Source organism: Monodelphis domestica, chromosome 3 (genome assembly GCF_027887165.1).
Source record: "Monodelphis domestica isolate mMonDom1 chromosome 3, mMonDom1.pri, whole genome shotgun sequence".
Taxonomy (NCBI): domain Eukaryota; kingdom Metazoa; phylum Chordata; class Mammalia; order Didelphimorphia; family Didelphidae; genus Monodelphis; species Monodelphis domestica.
In genome coordinates this window covers 48390429-48405299 of record NC_077229.1, presented here as the reverse complement: position 1 = coordinate 48405299, position 14871 = coordinate 48390429, and the positions used below count along the sequence as shown (strand labels likewise).

The 14871-nt window shown below is 44.3% G+C and overlaps 1 protein-coding gene across 2 annotated transcripts in view; it reads right to left on the bottom strand.

Moving 5' to 3' along the window:
• The window catches only part of DNAH10 (dynein axonemal heavy chain 10), a 196398-nt gene that overhangs the window by 12241 nt on the left and 169286 nt on the right, over positions 1 to 14871 (bottom strand). For both annotated transcript variants that reach the window (XM_007489932.3, XM_056821891.1), the window contains 8 exons: positions 13213 to 13430; positions 12372 to 12593; positions 11878 to 12025; positions 9214 to 9493; positions 7633 to 7862; positions 7010 to 7283; positions 3666 to 3770; positions 3129 to 3283 (listed from right to left, as the gene is read on the bottom strand). In XM_007489932.3, the coding sequence (XP_007489994.2) occupies positions 3129 to 3283; positions 3666 to 3770; positions 7010 to 7283; positions 7633 to 7862; positions 9214 to 9493; positions 11878 to 12025; positions 12372 to 12593; positions 13213 to 13430 (1632 nt within the window). The remainder of the gene's footprint in view (positions 1 to 3128; positions 3284 to 3665; positions 3771 to 7009; positions 7284 to 7632; positions 7863 to 9213; positions 9494 to 11877; positions 12026 to 12371; positions 12594 to 13212; positions 13431 to 14871) is intronic.

Genomic DNA, 14871 nt, shown 5'->3' with positions numbered 1-14871 from the left:
AAGGACCTCTTCCATGTGTCATGGACCCCTTGGGCAGTCTAGGGAAGCCTAAGGACCTCTTCATGTCTCATGGACCCCTTGGGCAGTCTAGAGAAACCTATGGACCTCTTCCATGTCTCATGGACCCCTTGGGCAGTCTAGAGAAACCTATGGACCTCTTCCATGTCTCATGGACTTCTTGGGCAATCTAGGGAAGCCTAAGGACCTCTTCATGTCTCATGGACCCCTTGGGCAGTCTAGAGAAACCTATGGACCTCTTCCATGTCTCATGGACCCCTTGGGCAGTCTAGGGAAGCCTAAGGACCTCTTCATGTCTCATGGACCCCTTGGGCAGTCTAGAGAAACCTATGGACCTCTTCCATGTCTCATGGACTTCTTGGGCAATCTAGGGAAGCCTAAGGACCTCTTCATGTCTCATGGACCCCTTGGGCAGTCTAGAGAAACCTATGGACCTCTTCCATGTCTCATGGACCCCTTGGGCAGTCTAGGGAAGCCTAAGGACCTCTTCATGTCTCATGGACCCCTTGGGCAGTCTAGAGAAACCTATGGACCTCTTCCATGTCTCATGGACTTCTTGGGCAATCTAGGGAAGCCTAAGGACCTCTTCATGTCTCATGGACCCCTTGGGCAGTCTAGAGAAACCTATGGACCTCTTCCATGTCTCATGGACTTCTTGGGCAATCTAGGGAAGCCTAAGGACCTCTTCATGTCTCATGGACCCCTTGGGCAGTCTAGAGAAACCTATGGACCTCTTCCATGTCTCATGGACTTCTTGGGCAATCTAGGGAAGCCTAAGGACCTCTTCATGTCTCATGGACCCCTTGGGCAGTCTAGAGAAACCTATGGACCTCTTCATGTCTCATGGACCCCTTGGGCAGTCTAGAGAAACCTATGGACCTCTTCCATGTCTCATGGACCTCTTGTGCAGTCTAGGGAAGCCTATGGACCTCTTCCATGTGTCATGGACCCCTTGGGCAGTCTAGGAAAGCCTAAGGACCTCTTCATGTCTCATGGACCCCTTGGGCAGTCTAGGGAAGCCTATGGACCTCTTCCATGTGTCATGGACCCCTTGGGCAGTCTAGGGAAGCCTAAGGACCTCTTCCATGTCTCATGGACCCCTTGGGCAGTCTAGGGAAGCCTATGGACCTCTTCATGTCTCATGGACCCCTTAGGCAGTCTAGGGAAGCCTATGGACCTCTTCCATGTCTCATGGACCTCTTGTGCAGTCTAGGGAAGTCTATGGACCTCTTCCATGTGTCATGGACCCCTTGGGCAGTCTAGGGAAGCCTAAGGAACTCTTCATGTCTCATGGACCCCTTGGGCAGTCTAGGGAAGCCTATGGACCTCTTCCATGTCTCATGGACCTCTTGTGCAGTCTAGGGAAGCCTATGGACCTCTTCCATGTGTCATGGACCCCTTGGGCAGTCTAGGGAAGCCTATGGACCTCTTCATGTCTCATGGACCCCTTGGGCAGTCTAGGGAAGTCTATGGACCTCTTCCATGTGTCATGGACCCCTTGGGCAGTCTAGGGAAGCCTAAGGACCTCTTCATGTCTCATGGACCCCTTGGGCAGTCTAGGGAAGCCTATGGACCTCTTCCATGTCTCATGGACCCCTTGGGCAGTCTAGAGAAACCTATGGACCTCTTCCATGTCTCATGGACCTCTTGTGCAGTCTAGGGAAGCCTATGGACCTCTTCCATGTGTCATGGACCCCTTGGGCAGTCTAGGAAAGCCTAAGGACCTCTTCATGTCTCATGGACCCCTTGGGCAGTCTAGGGAAGCCTATGGACCTCTTCCATGTGTCATGGACCCCTTGGGCAGTCTAGGGAAGCCTAAGGACCTCTTCCATGTCTCATGGACCCCTTGGGCAGTCTAGGGAAGCCTATGGACCTCTTCATGTCTCATGGACCCCTTAGGCAGTCTAGGGAAGCCTATGGACCTCTTCCATGTCTCATGGACCTCTTGTGCAGTCTAGGGAAGTCTATGGACATCTTCCATGTGTCATGGACCCCTTGGGCAGTCTAGGGAAGCCTATGGACCTCTTCATGTCTCATGGACCCCTTGGGCAGTCTAGGGAAGTCTATGGACCTCTTCCATGTGTCATGGACCCCTTGGGCAGTCTAGGGAAGCCTATGGACCTCTTCATGTCTCATGGACCCCTTGGGCAGTCTAGGGAAGTCTATGGACCTCTTCCATGTGTCATGGACCCCTTGGGCAGTCTAGGGAAGCCTAAGGACCTCTTCATGTCTCATGGACCCCTTGGGCAGTCTAGGGAAGCCTATGGACCTCTTCCATGTCTCATGGACCTCTTGTGCAGTCTAGGGAAGCCTATGGACCTCTTCCATGTGTCATGGACCCCTTGGGCAGTCTAGGGAAGCCTAAGGACCTCTTCATGTCTCATGGACCCCTTGGGCAGTCTAGGGAAGCCTATGGACCTCTTCCATGTCTCATGGACCTCTTGTGCAGTCTAGGGAAGTCTATGGACCTCTTCCATGTGTCATGGACCCCTTGGGCAGTCTAGGGAAGCCTATGGACCTCTTCATGTCTCATGGACCCCTTAGGCAGTCTAGGGAAGCCTATGGACCTCTTCCATGTCTCATGGACCTCTTGTGCAGTCTAGGGAAGTCTATGGACCTCTTCCAGGTGTCATGGACCCCTTGGGCAGTCTAGGGAAGCCTAAGGACCTCTTCATGTTTCATGGACCCCTTGGGCAGTCTAGGGAAGCCTATGGACCTCTTCAATGTGTCATGGACCCCTTGGGCAGTCTAGAGAAACCTATGGACCTCTTCCATGTCTCATGGACCCCTTGGGCAGTCTGGGGAAACCTATGGACCTCTTCCATGTCTCATGGATCCCTTGGGCAGTCTGGGGAAACCTATGGACCTCTTCCATGTCTCATGGACCCCTTGGACAGTCTAGGCAAGCCTGTGGACCTCTTCTCAGAATCATGTTTTTAAATGCATAAAACTAATAATACTAAAATACAGCTGTGAACATTTAAAACAAAACAAAATCAATTCTGTGGGCCCCAGGTTAAGAATCCCTGCCTTCAGCCAAAGTTATAGTTTGGGACTGGAAGGCAATTAGGGGAAGACAGCAAGAGTGTGCAGACACACTCAGCTCTCACCGCTTTCCACACATCATCCTGTTGCTCTAGGTCATCAGGAAGTTTCCCAAAGTCATCTGGAAACTGCTCAGATAAAAGAATAATGTCTTCCCAGCCCTGGTCAGCCAGCCAAGAGGAAGGCTTCTTTCGCTTGCTCTTCTCCAGGGAAATGTTTCCTGTTCACAACAAGAGAAGACAAGGGAACTTTCAATCTTCCAATGGAAAACAAGACCCTAAGAAGGACACACAACTCAGGTGGGTAACTCCACTTTCTCTTGTAAGTGGAGGATACACACGGGAATTGAAAGAGAGAATTGCTATTGCTATCAGTTGAGTCCAAAAATCAGTCAAACAGTTCGATTTTTGTCCCTGACATGATCAAACAACAGCAAAAGCCTCAATTTCTTAGCTACATTCTCTTCAAAACTACCAAGTGAAAAGCCAAGTTGTAAACTGAGTCCAGTTCAATTAGATTTAAGTTTTCAGTAGATTTTATAATGTCGTCAAGAGAGATTTGGAAAGTGGGGAGAAAAATGTGAAATTGAGCAAACTTGTTACCTTTCAAAAAGAAGTCAAGCTCTTCCTGAGGGACCCTGCCATCTGCTTGCTCTATCTTGATCGTCATGTTAAAAGAAAAGAGCAGCTTGTGTCTTTCAAACAGCCCTGTTGTGAAAAGACCAGGAAAGATTGAGGAGTGTGAAGACTGGATTTTGCTCTCTCCTGATTGTAACAATTAAGGTATTTAGCTCTTCCTTGATTGTGATCCCCTGTCTATTTTTAGATTTTAACCCCAAAGCACAGTACTTAAAGTTGAGTATGGAGATCTACCCATTTTGGATTTTAACCACAAAAAGGTGTGAACACCCATTTTATACATTGAGTGGGAGGTCTATGACCCACGTGTGAAAGAGTGGGCAGTCCTGGAGTGGAGCATTGGCTATGATTGGTAGATGTAAAAATTTAGAGGAAGTGACATAAGAGGAAAAGGTCATTAAAAGTGAAAACAGAGACACACAGAGGCACTTGGAGTGAAGGGATACTTGAAGGGAGTCACTTGGAGTGAAGACACTTGAAGTGAAGAGAGACACTTGGAGCTTGAAAGAGACACACTTGGAGTGGAGCCTGCTGGAATTGAGGCTGATAAAAGAATCTGCTGATTAAACTGACAACATGGTGAGTGTAAAGGTTGACTTCCTTCCTTGCCCATTCTAGAGGCGTGCCAGGAAAGGCCCATTGTCTTGAGACTCCTTTCCCCTGGCTGGGGCCTTAGAGGAAACCAGAGCGCTCGCTCTCTCTCTCTCTCTCTCTCTCTCTCTCTCTCTCTCTCTCTCTCTCTCTCTCTCTCCCCACCTCCTTTTCTCTCTTCATTAATATCTTCCCTCTACTGTAAAATAAACTACCATAAATTCTATTTTACTTTAGTAATTTTTGGGATTTAGAAATTAAATCCCTGGTGACCAATTAAATCCATTCTGTCCAACCATAAATTTAACAGGAGGCAGCCAATGCAAGTAAGTCAGGTAGCTAGTCCCTGACTTTTAAAAGCTCCTCACAAAATGGCCCCTCCACACTCTCTGCCATCTAGCTCCCCTGGCCTGTTTGTTCTTCCAACAGGACATACCCTCTCTCCTGTCTCCCAGATCTGGACCATTCTTTTCTCTTCACTTCCCTCTTCCTGGCTTGCCTGGCTCCCATCTTCCCAGGTCCCCCTCTCTGGTGGTGCCTTCCTCTTCATATCACCTGCCATCTATTCTGTATATAACTTACGTTTATCTAGTTGTTTACATTAAAATGGGAGCTCCTTGAAGATGAGCACCATTTCTTTTATTATTATTATTTTTATTTATTTAGAATATTTTTCCATGGTTACACGATTCATGTTCTTTCTCTCCCCTCTTTCCTCCCCCCTCCCGGAACTGACAAGCAACTCCACTGGGTTATACATGCATCACTGTTCAAAACCTATTTCCGTATTATTCATATTTGCAACAGAGTGATCTTTTAAAGTAAAAATCCCCAATCATATACCCAATGAACCATGTGTCTAGCACCATTTCTTTTTTGTCTTTATTTGTGTCCCTAGCTTGGTACAGTCACTTAGCACTCTTTTAAATTGGATGGGGAAAGGGAAGAGGGGTAGGAGGAAATAAATGCTTGTTCATTGAAAAATGATTTTTTAAAGGAAGAAAAGGTAATTTTAGTTAAGCCACCCTTCCCTTTTTTAATCAGGTTTCTAGACTGGGGAAAGAAGAGAGAAATATATAATAATATGTTTGTAGATAAAATAGGAAGATGTGAGTTAGATGTTTAAAAGGATTTGAAACAGACAGAATGACCCAACGCCACTTAGTGGATTGCTATCCTTTAGAAGAGAATTTTGAAAGGGAATGCTCCAGGGATCTGTCCTTGTCCCTGGGCTGCTAAACCTTTTTATAAGTTACTTGCATGTATATAAATGGTTTTCTTATCAAATTGGCAGCTAACATAAAGCTGAGAGGCACGACTAATACATTGAATGGCAAAATAAAGACAGAAGAAAATGGGCTGAAATGACAAAGAAAACCAGAACTAAATACTATGTAATCATAACAAACAAATCTGGTCCTGAAGAGACAGATTATGAAAATGCACTTCCCTTCTTTGCAGAAGTGGGCGATTACAGGTTTGGAATATTGTATATGCTATCAGGTTTGGTTGAGGTATTTATTGTTTAGTTTTGCTAAACTGTCTTCCCTCACCCCATTCTTTACTGGAAGGGATAGCCTTCTGGGTAGGGGTAGAAGGAAGGATATATTGGGAAATCAAAATCAATAAAAATATTTAAAAGAAAAAATTGTACTGTATCTAGTGAAATGGAATTTAATGGAAGAAATGCAAAGTCCCACACTTGGATTCCAGAAATCAATTACACAAAGATAGAATGAAGGAAGTATGTCTAGATAACAGTTCTTGTGAAAAAGAACTGAGAACTGCAACCTGTTGGATGAAGCAACAGTGTAACGTGGCAATCAAAATAATAATAATAATAATATGGATTTAGATTGCATTATGGGAAGAAACATCCAGAACAAGGGAAATGATGGCACTAATTAATTTACCTTATTTGGGGAGAGCGCTGGTATATATTCAGAAGACAGTGACAGACGTGGATCGGTATACCAAGATACCATTCAATAATAGAATGAATTAAAGAAACTTGGGATTAGAGTCTGGAGAAGAGATTTAAGGGAGAATGGGATAGTAAAAAGAGTGCTAAAACTTGGAATCATTTGACAGCAGTTCAAAGTACATTCTGACCCTGGAGAAATCTTTACCAATCTTCAGCTTCAGTTTCCTCCACTGTAAAATGGTGGTAATAATAGCTACACCACTTCCTCCATAGGATTCTTGAGGAAAATACTGTGTAAACCTTAAGGCACCACAGAAAAATGAATGATTACTAAGCTAGCTGACTTTAAGGTCAGACAGACAGACAGACAGACAGAGACAGGACAGAGAGATTTCTACTTGAAATGAGAATCAATTTGCTACAATTAGAGCTTTATGAAATTACAGTTCTCTGCCTCAGTTCCTCTTCCTGTAGGACACCTGAGGAATAGGGCATAGTAGGTATTCTTTTTCAGGTAAGGAATGGACTAGATGGCCTCTGAGGTCGCTCCCAACTCTGGAAATCCAGAATTCTGTCATTTTAATGAAGCTTTTCTCCTTTTAACCTGCATTATCAACCATAATCTCTCTGTTTTATAAAGCCAGGGATGTGATAGTCTGCTGTGCATTATATCTCGATTATTACAATCTGTGTGACTCCGACAAGCGCCTTATATTCAACAATCATTATTGAGGACCTACGATGCCCACAAAACTGAGGATACATATTCATCTTATTATAGTCTCATGCCCACCTGTGCAGCCATAGTTGTAGACATTGAAAGTGAGGGTGTCCATGATGTGTTTTAATCTCCTTGGAAGGAAAGAATCGGGCACTGATTTCTTAAGTGAGAAAACAAAGACATCTAAGAAGGCAGACAGTGAATACTGATACATGGTGTTAACAAGCGCCATTTCTGATAAAACAAAGAACAAGATGGCACCCCTCTTGGCAGCAGGCCGGTAACCATCACGCAGTCGGTCAATGTCTACTGCTGTCTTTTCAGCCAGTTTGAGTTTCTCTGACACCTAGAGGAAAGGTCTGCATTAGAACATGGTTTGGGGGTTGTTTTTCAAATAAAGGAAACCTATCAAATCATGATAGTGCAATTTTGTGATGAGCTGAAAAATTGGATGGGAAAGAAAAACAAGGCATCAGTGTGATGCTTGCAAATAATTGAAAGAAATATGGTGGGCCAGTGAGATTCAGAAGGCTGGGTTACCCTTCTGCAAAGGCTCCAGGATACAGGTCCATCATTTGTCTGCAATTTTGGACTCTGGGCATAGATCTGAGGGCAATGGCTCTCCCATTTTAGCTCCCTCTTCCTCCTCCCTGTCTCTCATTCTCTTCCCTTCAAGAAGATCACCTTTCCCTTACCTCGGTAGCTTTCATCTTTGTCTCCTCAAGGGTTTGTACCAAGTCCACATTATCCAACATGTTGCCTGTGGAGGTTGCCAGTTCTCGGAGGAGGGAATCTTCCAAATCTTTGAGCAAGTTTTTGTTTTCACTCGTTTCCTGGATGAGGTGCTCTCTTTGTTCCTCAAGTTCTCTTCTCTCATAGGCCACAATGACACTGAGTAGCTGATCCTCGAGGCCTTTCAATGTGACTATGGAAAGGAAATGACTTTACTTTCAGGAATTTTCTAATATACTGTAGATTATTTTCTTTCTCTCTTTCTCTTTCTTTCTTTCTTTCTTTCTCTTTTTCTTTTTTTCTTTGTGTCATCACATAGTACAAACTGGGCAAGTTGCTTAACCCCAATTGACTAACCCTGACCCTCTTGATGAAAGAAAGAAAGAGAGAAAGAGAGTGAGAAAGAGAGAAAGAAAGAGAGAAAAAAGAAAGAGAGAGAGAAAAAAGAAAGAGAGAGAGAGGAAGGAAGGAAGGAAGGAAGGAAGGAAGGAAGGAAGGAAGGAAGGAAGGAAGGAAGGAAGGAAGGAAGGAAGGAAGGAAGGAAGGAAGGAAGGAAGGAAGGAAGGAAGGAAGGAAGGAAGGAAGGAAGGAAGGAAGGAAGGAAGGAAGGAAGGTTATTTGCAAAAGTTCAAGTCTAGAAGTTCTGGGCTAGTCCATATTTTTCATTTTATGGATGAGGAAATCAAGGCCCCAGGAGAGAAAGCTACTTGGCCGAGATCTCGAAATAAGCACTAGGACACATATTCACTGACTCCCAGTCAAAACCTCTTTCCCCTCCCTTCAAATACCTTTGGAACGAAGGAGAAATCACACTTCATACTCTGTGTAACAGTTCTGCACATCGACTATAATCTTGAATAGCTCCAGAGCTAACTGCTAGCTCCCACATGCCCAAGAGAACTCAGCCAACCAAATTGACCCAAAGGCAAGAATAAGGCTGGCTTTCACTACCCCTAATTTACAAGCTTTGAAAACCATGTGGGCTTTGTTCCATTGTTGTAACCTGGTAGGCAGACAGTGGGTGCAGTGATTAGAGCACCAGACCAGGAATCAGGAAGACCTGAGTGCAAATGTGACTTCAGATACTAGCTGTGTGACCATTGACAAAGCACTTCAATCTCTGGGTGCCTCAGTTTCCTCTTATGTAAAGTAGAACTCATAATAGCACCCACTCAGAGTTGTTGTAAGCATCAAACAATATAACATTTGAAAAGTGTTTAGCACAGTTCTTGACACATAGTAGGAGTTATATAAATGTTCATCATCATTATTATTATTATCTATAACCATAATAGAGAGAATTTGGCCTTTGTTCTAATGTTACTCTGAGGACTTCATAATCACAGTTCCTCAAGTAGATAGAGTGCTGGGCTTGGAGTAAGAAAGATCTGAATTCAAAATCTGTCTCTGATACTAACGAGGGGAGTCCCTGAAAGACAGTTCACCTCTAAAATCAAGGGGCTGGACTAGATGGCCTCTGAGACCCCTTATGGCTTTGAGTCTCGGACCCTATGATTCAAAACAAGGATTCTGTCCATCCTCACCAGTGTAGTTGATCACCATGGCTTTCCCAAATACAGATGGAGAATATCTGGGATTGGCCAGCTTGGTATTCAGATAGAGTTTGAAATTTGAATCATAATCAACTTCCTTGTCTCCCAATATGATAAACTGCCGTCCTTGAACGTTTTTGATATTTTTTTCTAATACATTATCAATCACTGGGTCAATATATTCATCCACATCTTGGAACAAGAAAGGGGTACCATACTTTATGGACATTTCCAGCTGTTTGAGGAAATCAGGGTCATTAAAAGAAGCAACCTGAAAAAAAGACCAGAGCAAATGGAAAGTGAATATTCCCACACCCAAACTGGGGAAACTGAGGTTCTTATACTTTTTTGTGGCCTGGATCAATGGGTGGAAGCTGCCAAGGCAGGAGTCTGATAAAGCCTGGGGAGCTTTCTCTCTCAGGATAATGTTTTCAAATGGATAAAACAACATATACAGGACTGCTAAAGAAACTAATTGGACTGAAACATGGTCGCCAAAATATTCTTGTTACCAAGGTCTTAGACCCCAGATTAGATACTGCTGGGTAAGAGAACTGGGATGCCAGTAATGGAGATGGAAGTGCCTGAAGCCAAAAGTGGTCAGAGATTGGAACAAGGAAGTATGTAGAGGAGAAGCAAGTGTGTGTGTCGGTATATCTGTGTGCGTCTGTATCGATGTGAGTCTGTGTGTTCCATGTGTCTGTGACTCTTTCTGTGTATGTATCTTTGTGTGTATATGTGTGCCTATGTGAGTATCTGTATGTGCCTGTGTCATGTGTCCGTGTATTTGTATGCATGCCCATATGTGCTCGTATGTCTATGTGTATGTCTGAGTTCATGTGTTTATGTTTATCTCTGTGTGTGTATCTGTGTGTACTACATCTCTGTGTCTGTGTGTCTGTGTATCCATGTGTGTGTCTGTATGTCCACACGTGTGTCTATATTCATGTGTTTGTGTTTATCTGTGTATGCATGTCTGTACGTGTGCATGCCTGTGTGTGTCTATGTGTGGGTCGCCACACAGGTGTGAAGTCAGGGGGAAGGGTTATCTGGGAAAGGAAGAACTGTGGCCACTCTGCATTTTGGTCCACATTTGTTCTTTGAGAGGTGAGTTGATTTGGCAACCCAGCATCAGAACTAGAAGAGTCCTCAGAGGTCACCTCGTCCACTGGGTGCCTGCCAAAGAATCCTCTCTCCTGCACCCCCAACAACGGTTCAAGCAGCCTTTCCTTGAAGACCTTCCCTAATGGGGAACACCTTGTACTTTGGGGTAGCTCTCACAATCAGCCATTTTTGGTTCCCCACAACTACTTTGGTAGCTTCCACCCATTGATCCAACCCAACATTTTGCCCTTGAGGCCAAGAAGATCAACTTTAATCCCTCTTCCGTTTTTGAAGATAGCTCTGATATCCCCCATGAATCTTTTATTCTTCAAACAAAAAATGACTTGCTCATTCACTCTATCTTCATATTGTATGAGCTCAATGCCCTGATTCATCCTGGTCACCTTCCTCCTTCCTAATAAACGGTATCCATGATTCTCCTGACCAGAAGTGAGGACAATGGAAGCAAGACTTCTCCCATTGGTTTTTAGACTGCAATGTCACCCTATTGACTCCTCCTGAGCTTTTCTTCCCTTTTCTTCCTCTTTTTTTTTATTTTTTGGCAGGAAGGAGAGAAGGGGAAGGAGAATCGAGCAATCTGTATTTCCTAATTTGGAGAAATTCCTTAATGTGAAAATCCCTCCACCAATACAAGTTGGCAGCTATTCTGTAAGTTAGTCTTAGGGAGTCCCAAGTTAGCTTCCTTGCCCAGGGTCAGGGAGTCAGGATGCATCAAGGTGCAGAAAGTACACGAAAATCCCCACATCTTTCACAAAAACTGAGTCATCTTCTTCTTCATCTTGCTCTTGTGAAATTGATCTTTTGAACCAAGGGATAGAACTTTACATTTATTCCCATTCAAATCCAGCCTCAGACACTTATGAGCTGTGTGAACCCAGGCAAACTCATCTGCTCCCCATTTGCCTCAATACCTGCCTTCCAGGTTGTACCCTTTCATTTGAGGATCAAATAAGATAATATTTGTAAAGTGCTTTGCAAACTTTAAAGCGCTGTATAAATGCCAGCTATTATTATTGTTGGCCCAATGGTCTGTGGAGGTTTCTGGATCGTGATTTAGTCATCTAACTCACTAGCTTTTTCCTTTCATCTCTGTATTCTCTGCAACTGAAAAGCAGGTCATTTATCTAAGCTGTGGTTTGGTTTGGTTTGGTTTTTATTTTAAGACTATAGGGCCAGGTGAATTGAGAGTCAGGCCTAGAAACGGGAGGTTCAAATGTGATCTCAGATACTTCCTAGCTGGGTGACCCTGGGCAAGTCACTTAACTCCCATTGCCTAGCCCACTCTTCTTCCCTGGAATTGATACTTATTGTCAACTTTAAGGCAGAAGATAGGGGTGAGAGAGAGAGAGAGAGAGAGAATATGAGGGAGGGGCCAGAAAGAGAATAAGGTATAAGAAGGCTGAAAACAACCTTCCCATCCTTGACTAAGGACTAACTCCTGGTCGAGAAGATTTCAAATTTAAAACCATTGCATGCTGGGTATGGTCCAAGCCAATAAAACAGAAGAGCTTGTGATAACTTGAGCCCTACCCGGAGGTTGTTTTTTTCTTCCTTTCTCTTTATCCAGTTTAGGGCTTGTTGCTGGGGATCAATACACAAAGGGAAACGACTGGCTCGAGTGGTGAGAATACCATTCTGAACAGAGAGCTCATCAGGAGGCAGGCCCTGAGAGCCCCACCTGGGAATCAAAACAACAGCAACTTAATGCCACATCCAAGGCTCCCCTTATCATTGTAGTTGTATTGCTACATGTCTAAACGCCAAAGGCAGAGAGAAGGAATGACACTGGTTCTTGGGGCATGGAAGAAACCAAGAGATTTTGTTCCAAGTGTCTGAAGGAAATATCTGCTTGCTCTCTCCCTGCTTTAGGCCTCTGTTGCCATACTAAATTCAGTCCGCTGCCCAAGCCTTCCTTCTGACCACACCTCCAAACCAGAGGGCCATCCCCACTGCTGTCCTCTCCCAGGCCTCATGCCACTAAGTAATAGCACTGCCCAGTTGGCTTTCGAGTATCACTTACTTACCTACTAATCTCCACGTCATCTGTGAGCAGGCTTTCTAATCGGAAGGGCTGGCTCAGGGGAATTTCCCGTTCCAGTAAGTCTCCTTGCCACACAGTATTCACCATCTCGTCTCGGAACTCCCAGGTGAAAGCCCCTTCATAGCTCAGGAAAGCAGAGCAAAGCAGACAGTCCCCCAACAGCTTGAATCGTCGGTGCATCAACTCTTCTAAATCAGCCAGCCATCTGATGGGGAAGAGCCAGTTAACCCGGGGCCACTTGGTAGGTTCAGTCCAAACCGGGGAGGAACTTTACATGATTCACAACCTTCTCCCAGGAGGGACAGACATCCACCTGCCAAAGCTTCCCAATTGACTATTGCTTCAGGCTAGCCGAAACATACCATCATAGGAGTAACTGGCAACCATGAGCAAAATGGCATTGCCAAAGCATGGCCGTGGGACAATCCTGTCACTACAGTTCAGAATTTACAGATTCTCGCTTTAATCACTGTCCTCTTGAGTCACAAAAATCCTCCCTTGATCACGCTGCCAGCAGTGGTTTCTGACTCCCACAACCAGCAGCAAACCCCCAAAGGTCAAAGGCGCCTTAGGGAGCTGTCATCTGCGTCTGGTCCTTCCCTAGTCCGCCATTGCATTGGGTTCTTTGTGCTTAACAGGAGAGAAAGCCTGTTTACAAAGGGCCTTTGCCGGCCTTAGAGGCATGGAAAAGAAGCCCCCTGCTCAGGATGAGAGCCTAGCTGGGAGGGCCACTTTCAATAGCCAGCACCCCAGTTCAAACCACTGGCCTTCTGCCTTCAACATAAGAAACGCTTCCTAACTTCTTTCCACAAAACTAAGCTGACCTCACGTTTTCTGAGCCCAAGCCAGAGATCAACTTGTCGGCCGCAATCAGCCGCCGTTCCATGATCTCTGCTTCTTCTTGGAGCTGTTGCTTTTCCAATATGGCTGCCTCGTATTTGGCTCCCAAAGCTTCTAGTTCAGCCTGAAGCGTGGCCAGCTCATTCTGAATTCTTTCCAGTTCTCTTTTACTGAGGAAAAAGTTCCGTTCCAGCCTTGCCACCTGTATTTTAAAGAAAGTGGACACAATGTCTGAGAAACTAAATTATGGAGTGGGAAGTGGGGACTGTTGAAGGGAGGGGATGGGAGAAGATCTGTGGGTCCCTCTCTAGATATGGGGTGGCGTTCAACCTCTCTCGCTACACACACACACACACACACACACACACACACACACACACACACGTGTGTGTGTGTGTGTGTGTGTGTATTTATGTCACATTTCCATGTGTAACCATTGGAGTTACACTGGTGACTTCAAACATTAAGATGTGACTGCATGTGAACTGACCCAACCATTCTGGAGGGCAATTTGGAACTATGCCCAAAGGGCGATAAAAGACTGTCTGCCCTTTGATCCAGCCATAGCACTGCTGGGTTTGTACCCCAAAGAGATAATAAGGAAAAATACTTGTACAAGAATATTCATAGCTGCACTCTTTGTGGTGGCAAAGAATTGGAAAACGAGGGGATGCCCTCCAATTGGGGAATGGCTGAGCAAATTGTGGTATATGTTGCTGATGGAATACTATTGTGCTAAAAGGAATAATAAAGTGGAGGAATTCCATGTGAACTGGGACGACCTCCAGGAACTGATGCAGAGTGAAAGGAGCAGAACCAGGAAAACATTGTACACAGAGACTGATACACTGTGGCACAATCAAACATCATGGACTTCTCTACTAGCAGCAATGCAATGACCCAGGACAATCCTGAGAGACATATAAGAAAGAACGCTATCCATATCCAGAGGAAGAACTGTGGGAGTAGAAATGCAGAAGAAAAACATATGATTTCTCACTTGTTTATATGGGTAAGTGATTTGGGGTTTTGATTTTAAAAAATGACTCTATTATAAAAATGAATAATATGGAAAAAGGTATTAATTTATAACCCGGTAGATTTATAACCCAGTAGAATTGCTTGTCAGCTCCAGGAGGAGGGAGAGAAGAGGGGAGGGAGACAACATGAATCATGTAACCATGGAAAAAGATTTTAAAATAAATGAATTTTTTTTAAAAAAGATGTGACTCTAGGTTAAAAGTGCAGAAGAGGGCAAGGGTGGCATCACTGAGTTGCCTGTTTGTTTTTCAATCAGTGAAGACAATTAGCAGACTCTAATGTTCTGGGGTTATAAATTAAGATAAACAATGCCTCAGAAAACATACAAGTAATCCTCTTCATTCTTGGTTTTTCCAATTAAATCTTAATAGGCCTTAATGGAGCACTCATCTCAAACCTCATTTTTTTCATTCTCTTTGTATACAGAATTTGACAAAGGCCTTTTAAGAAGTCAACTCTTCCTATCTCGAATTTATCTAAAAGGGAGTGTACTTCAGGGCCGGAATCTACAAGAAATTGCTTGGGAGGTGTTTTGTTTTGTTTTTTAACCCTTTCCTTCTGTCTTAGAATCAATATTAAGTATTCATTCTAAGGCAGAAGAG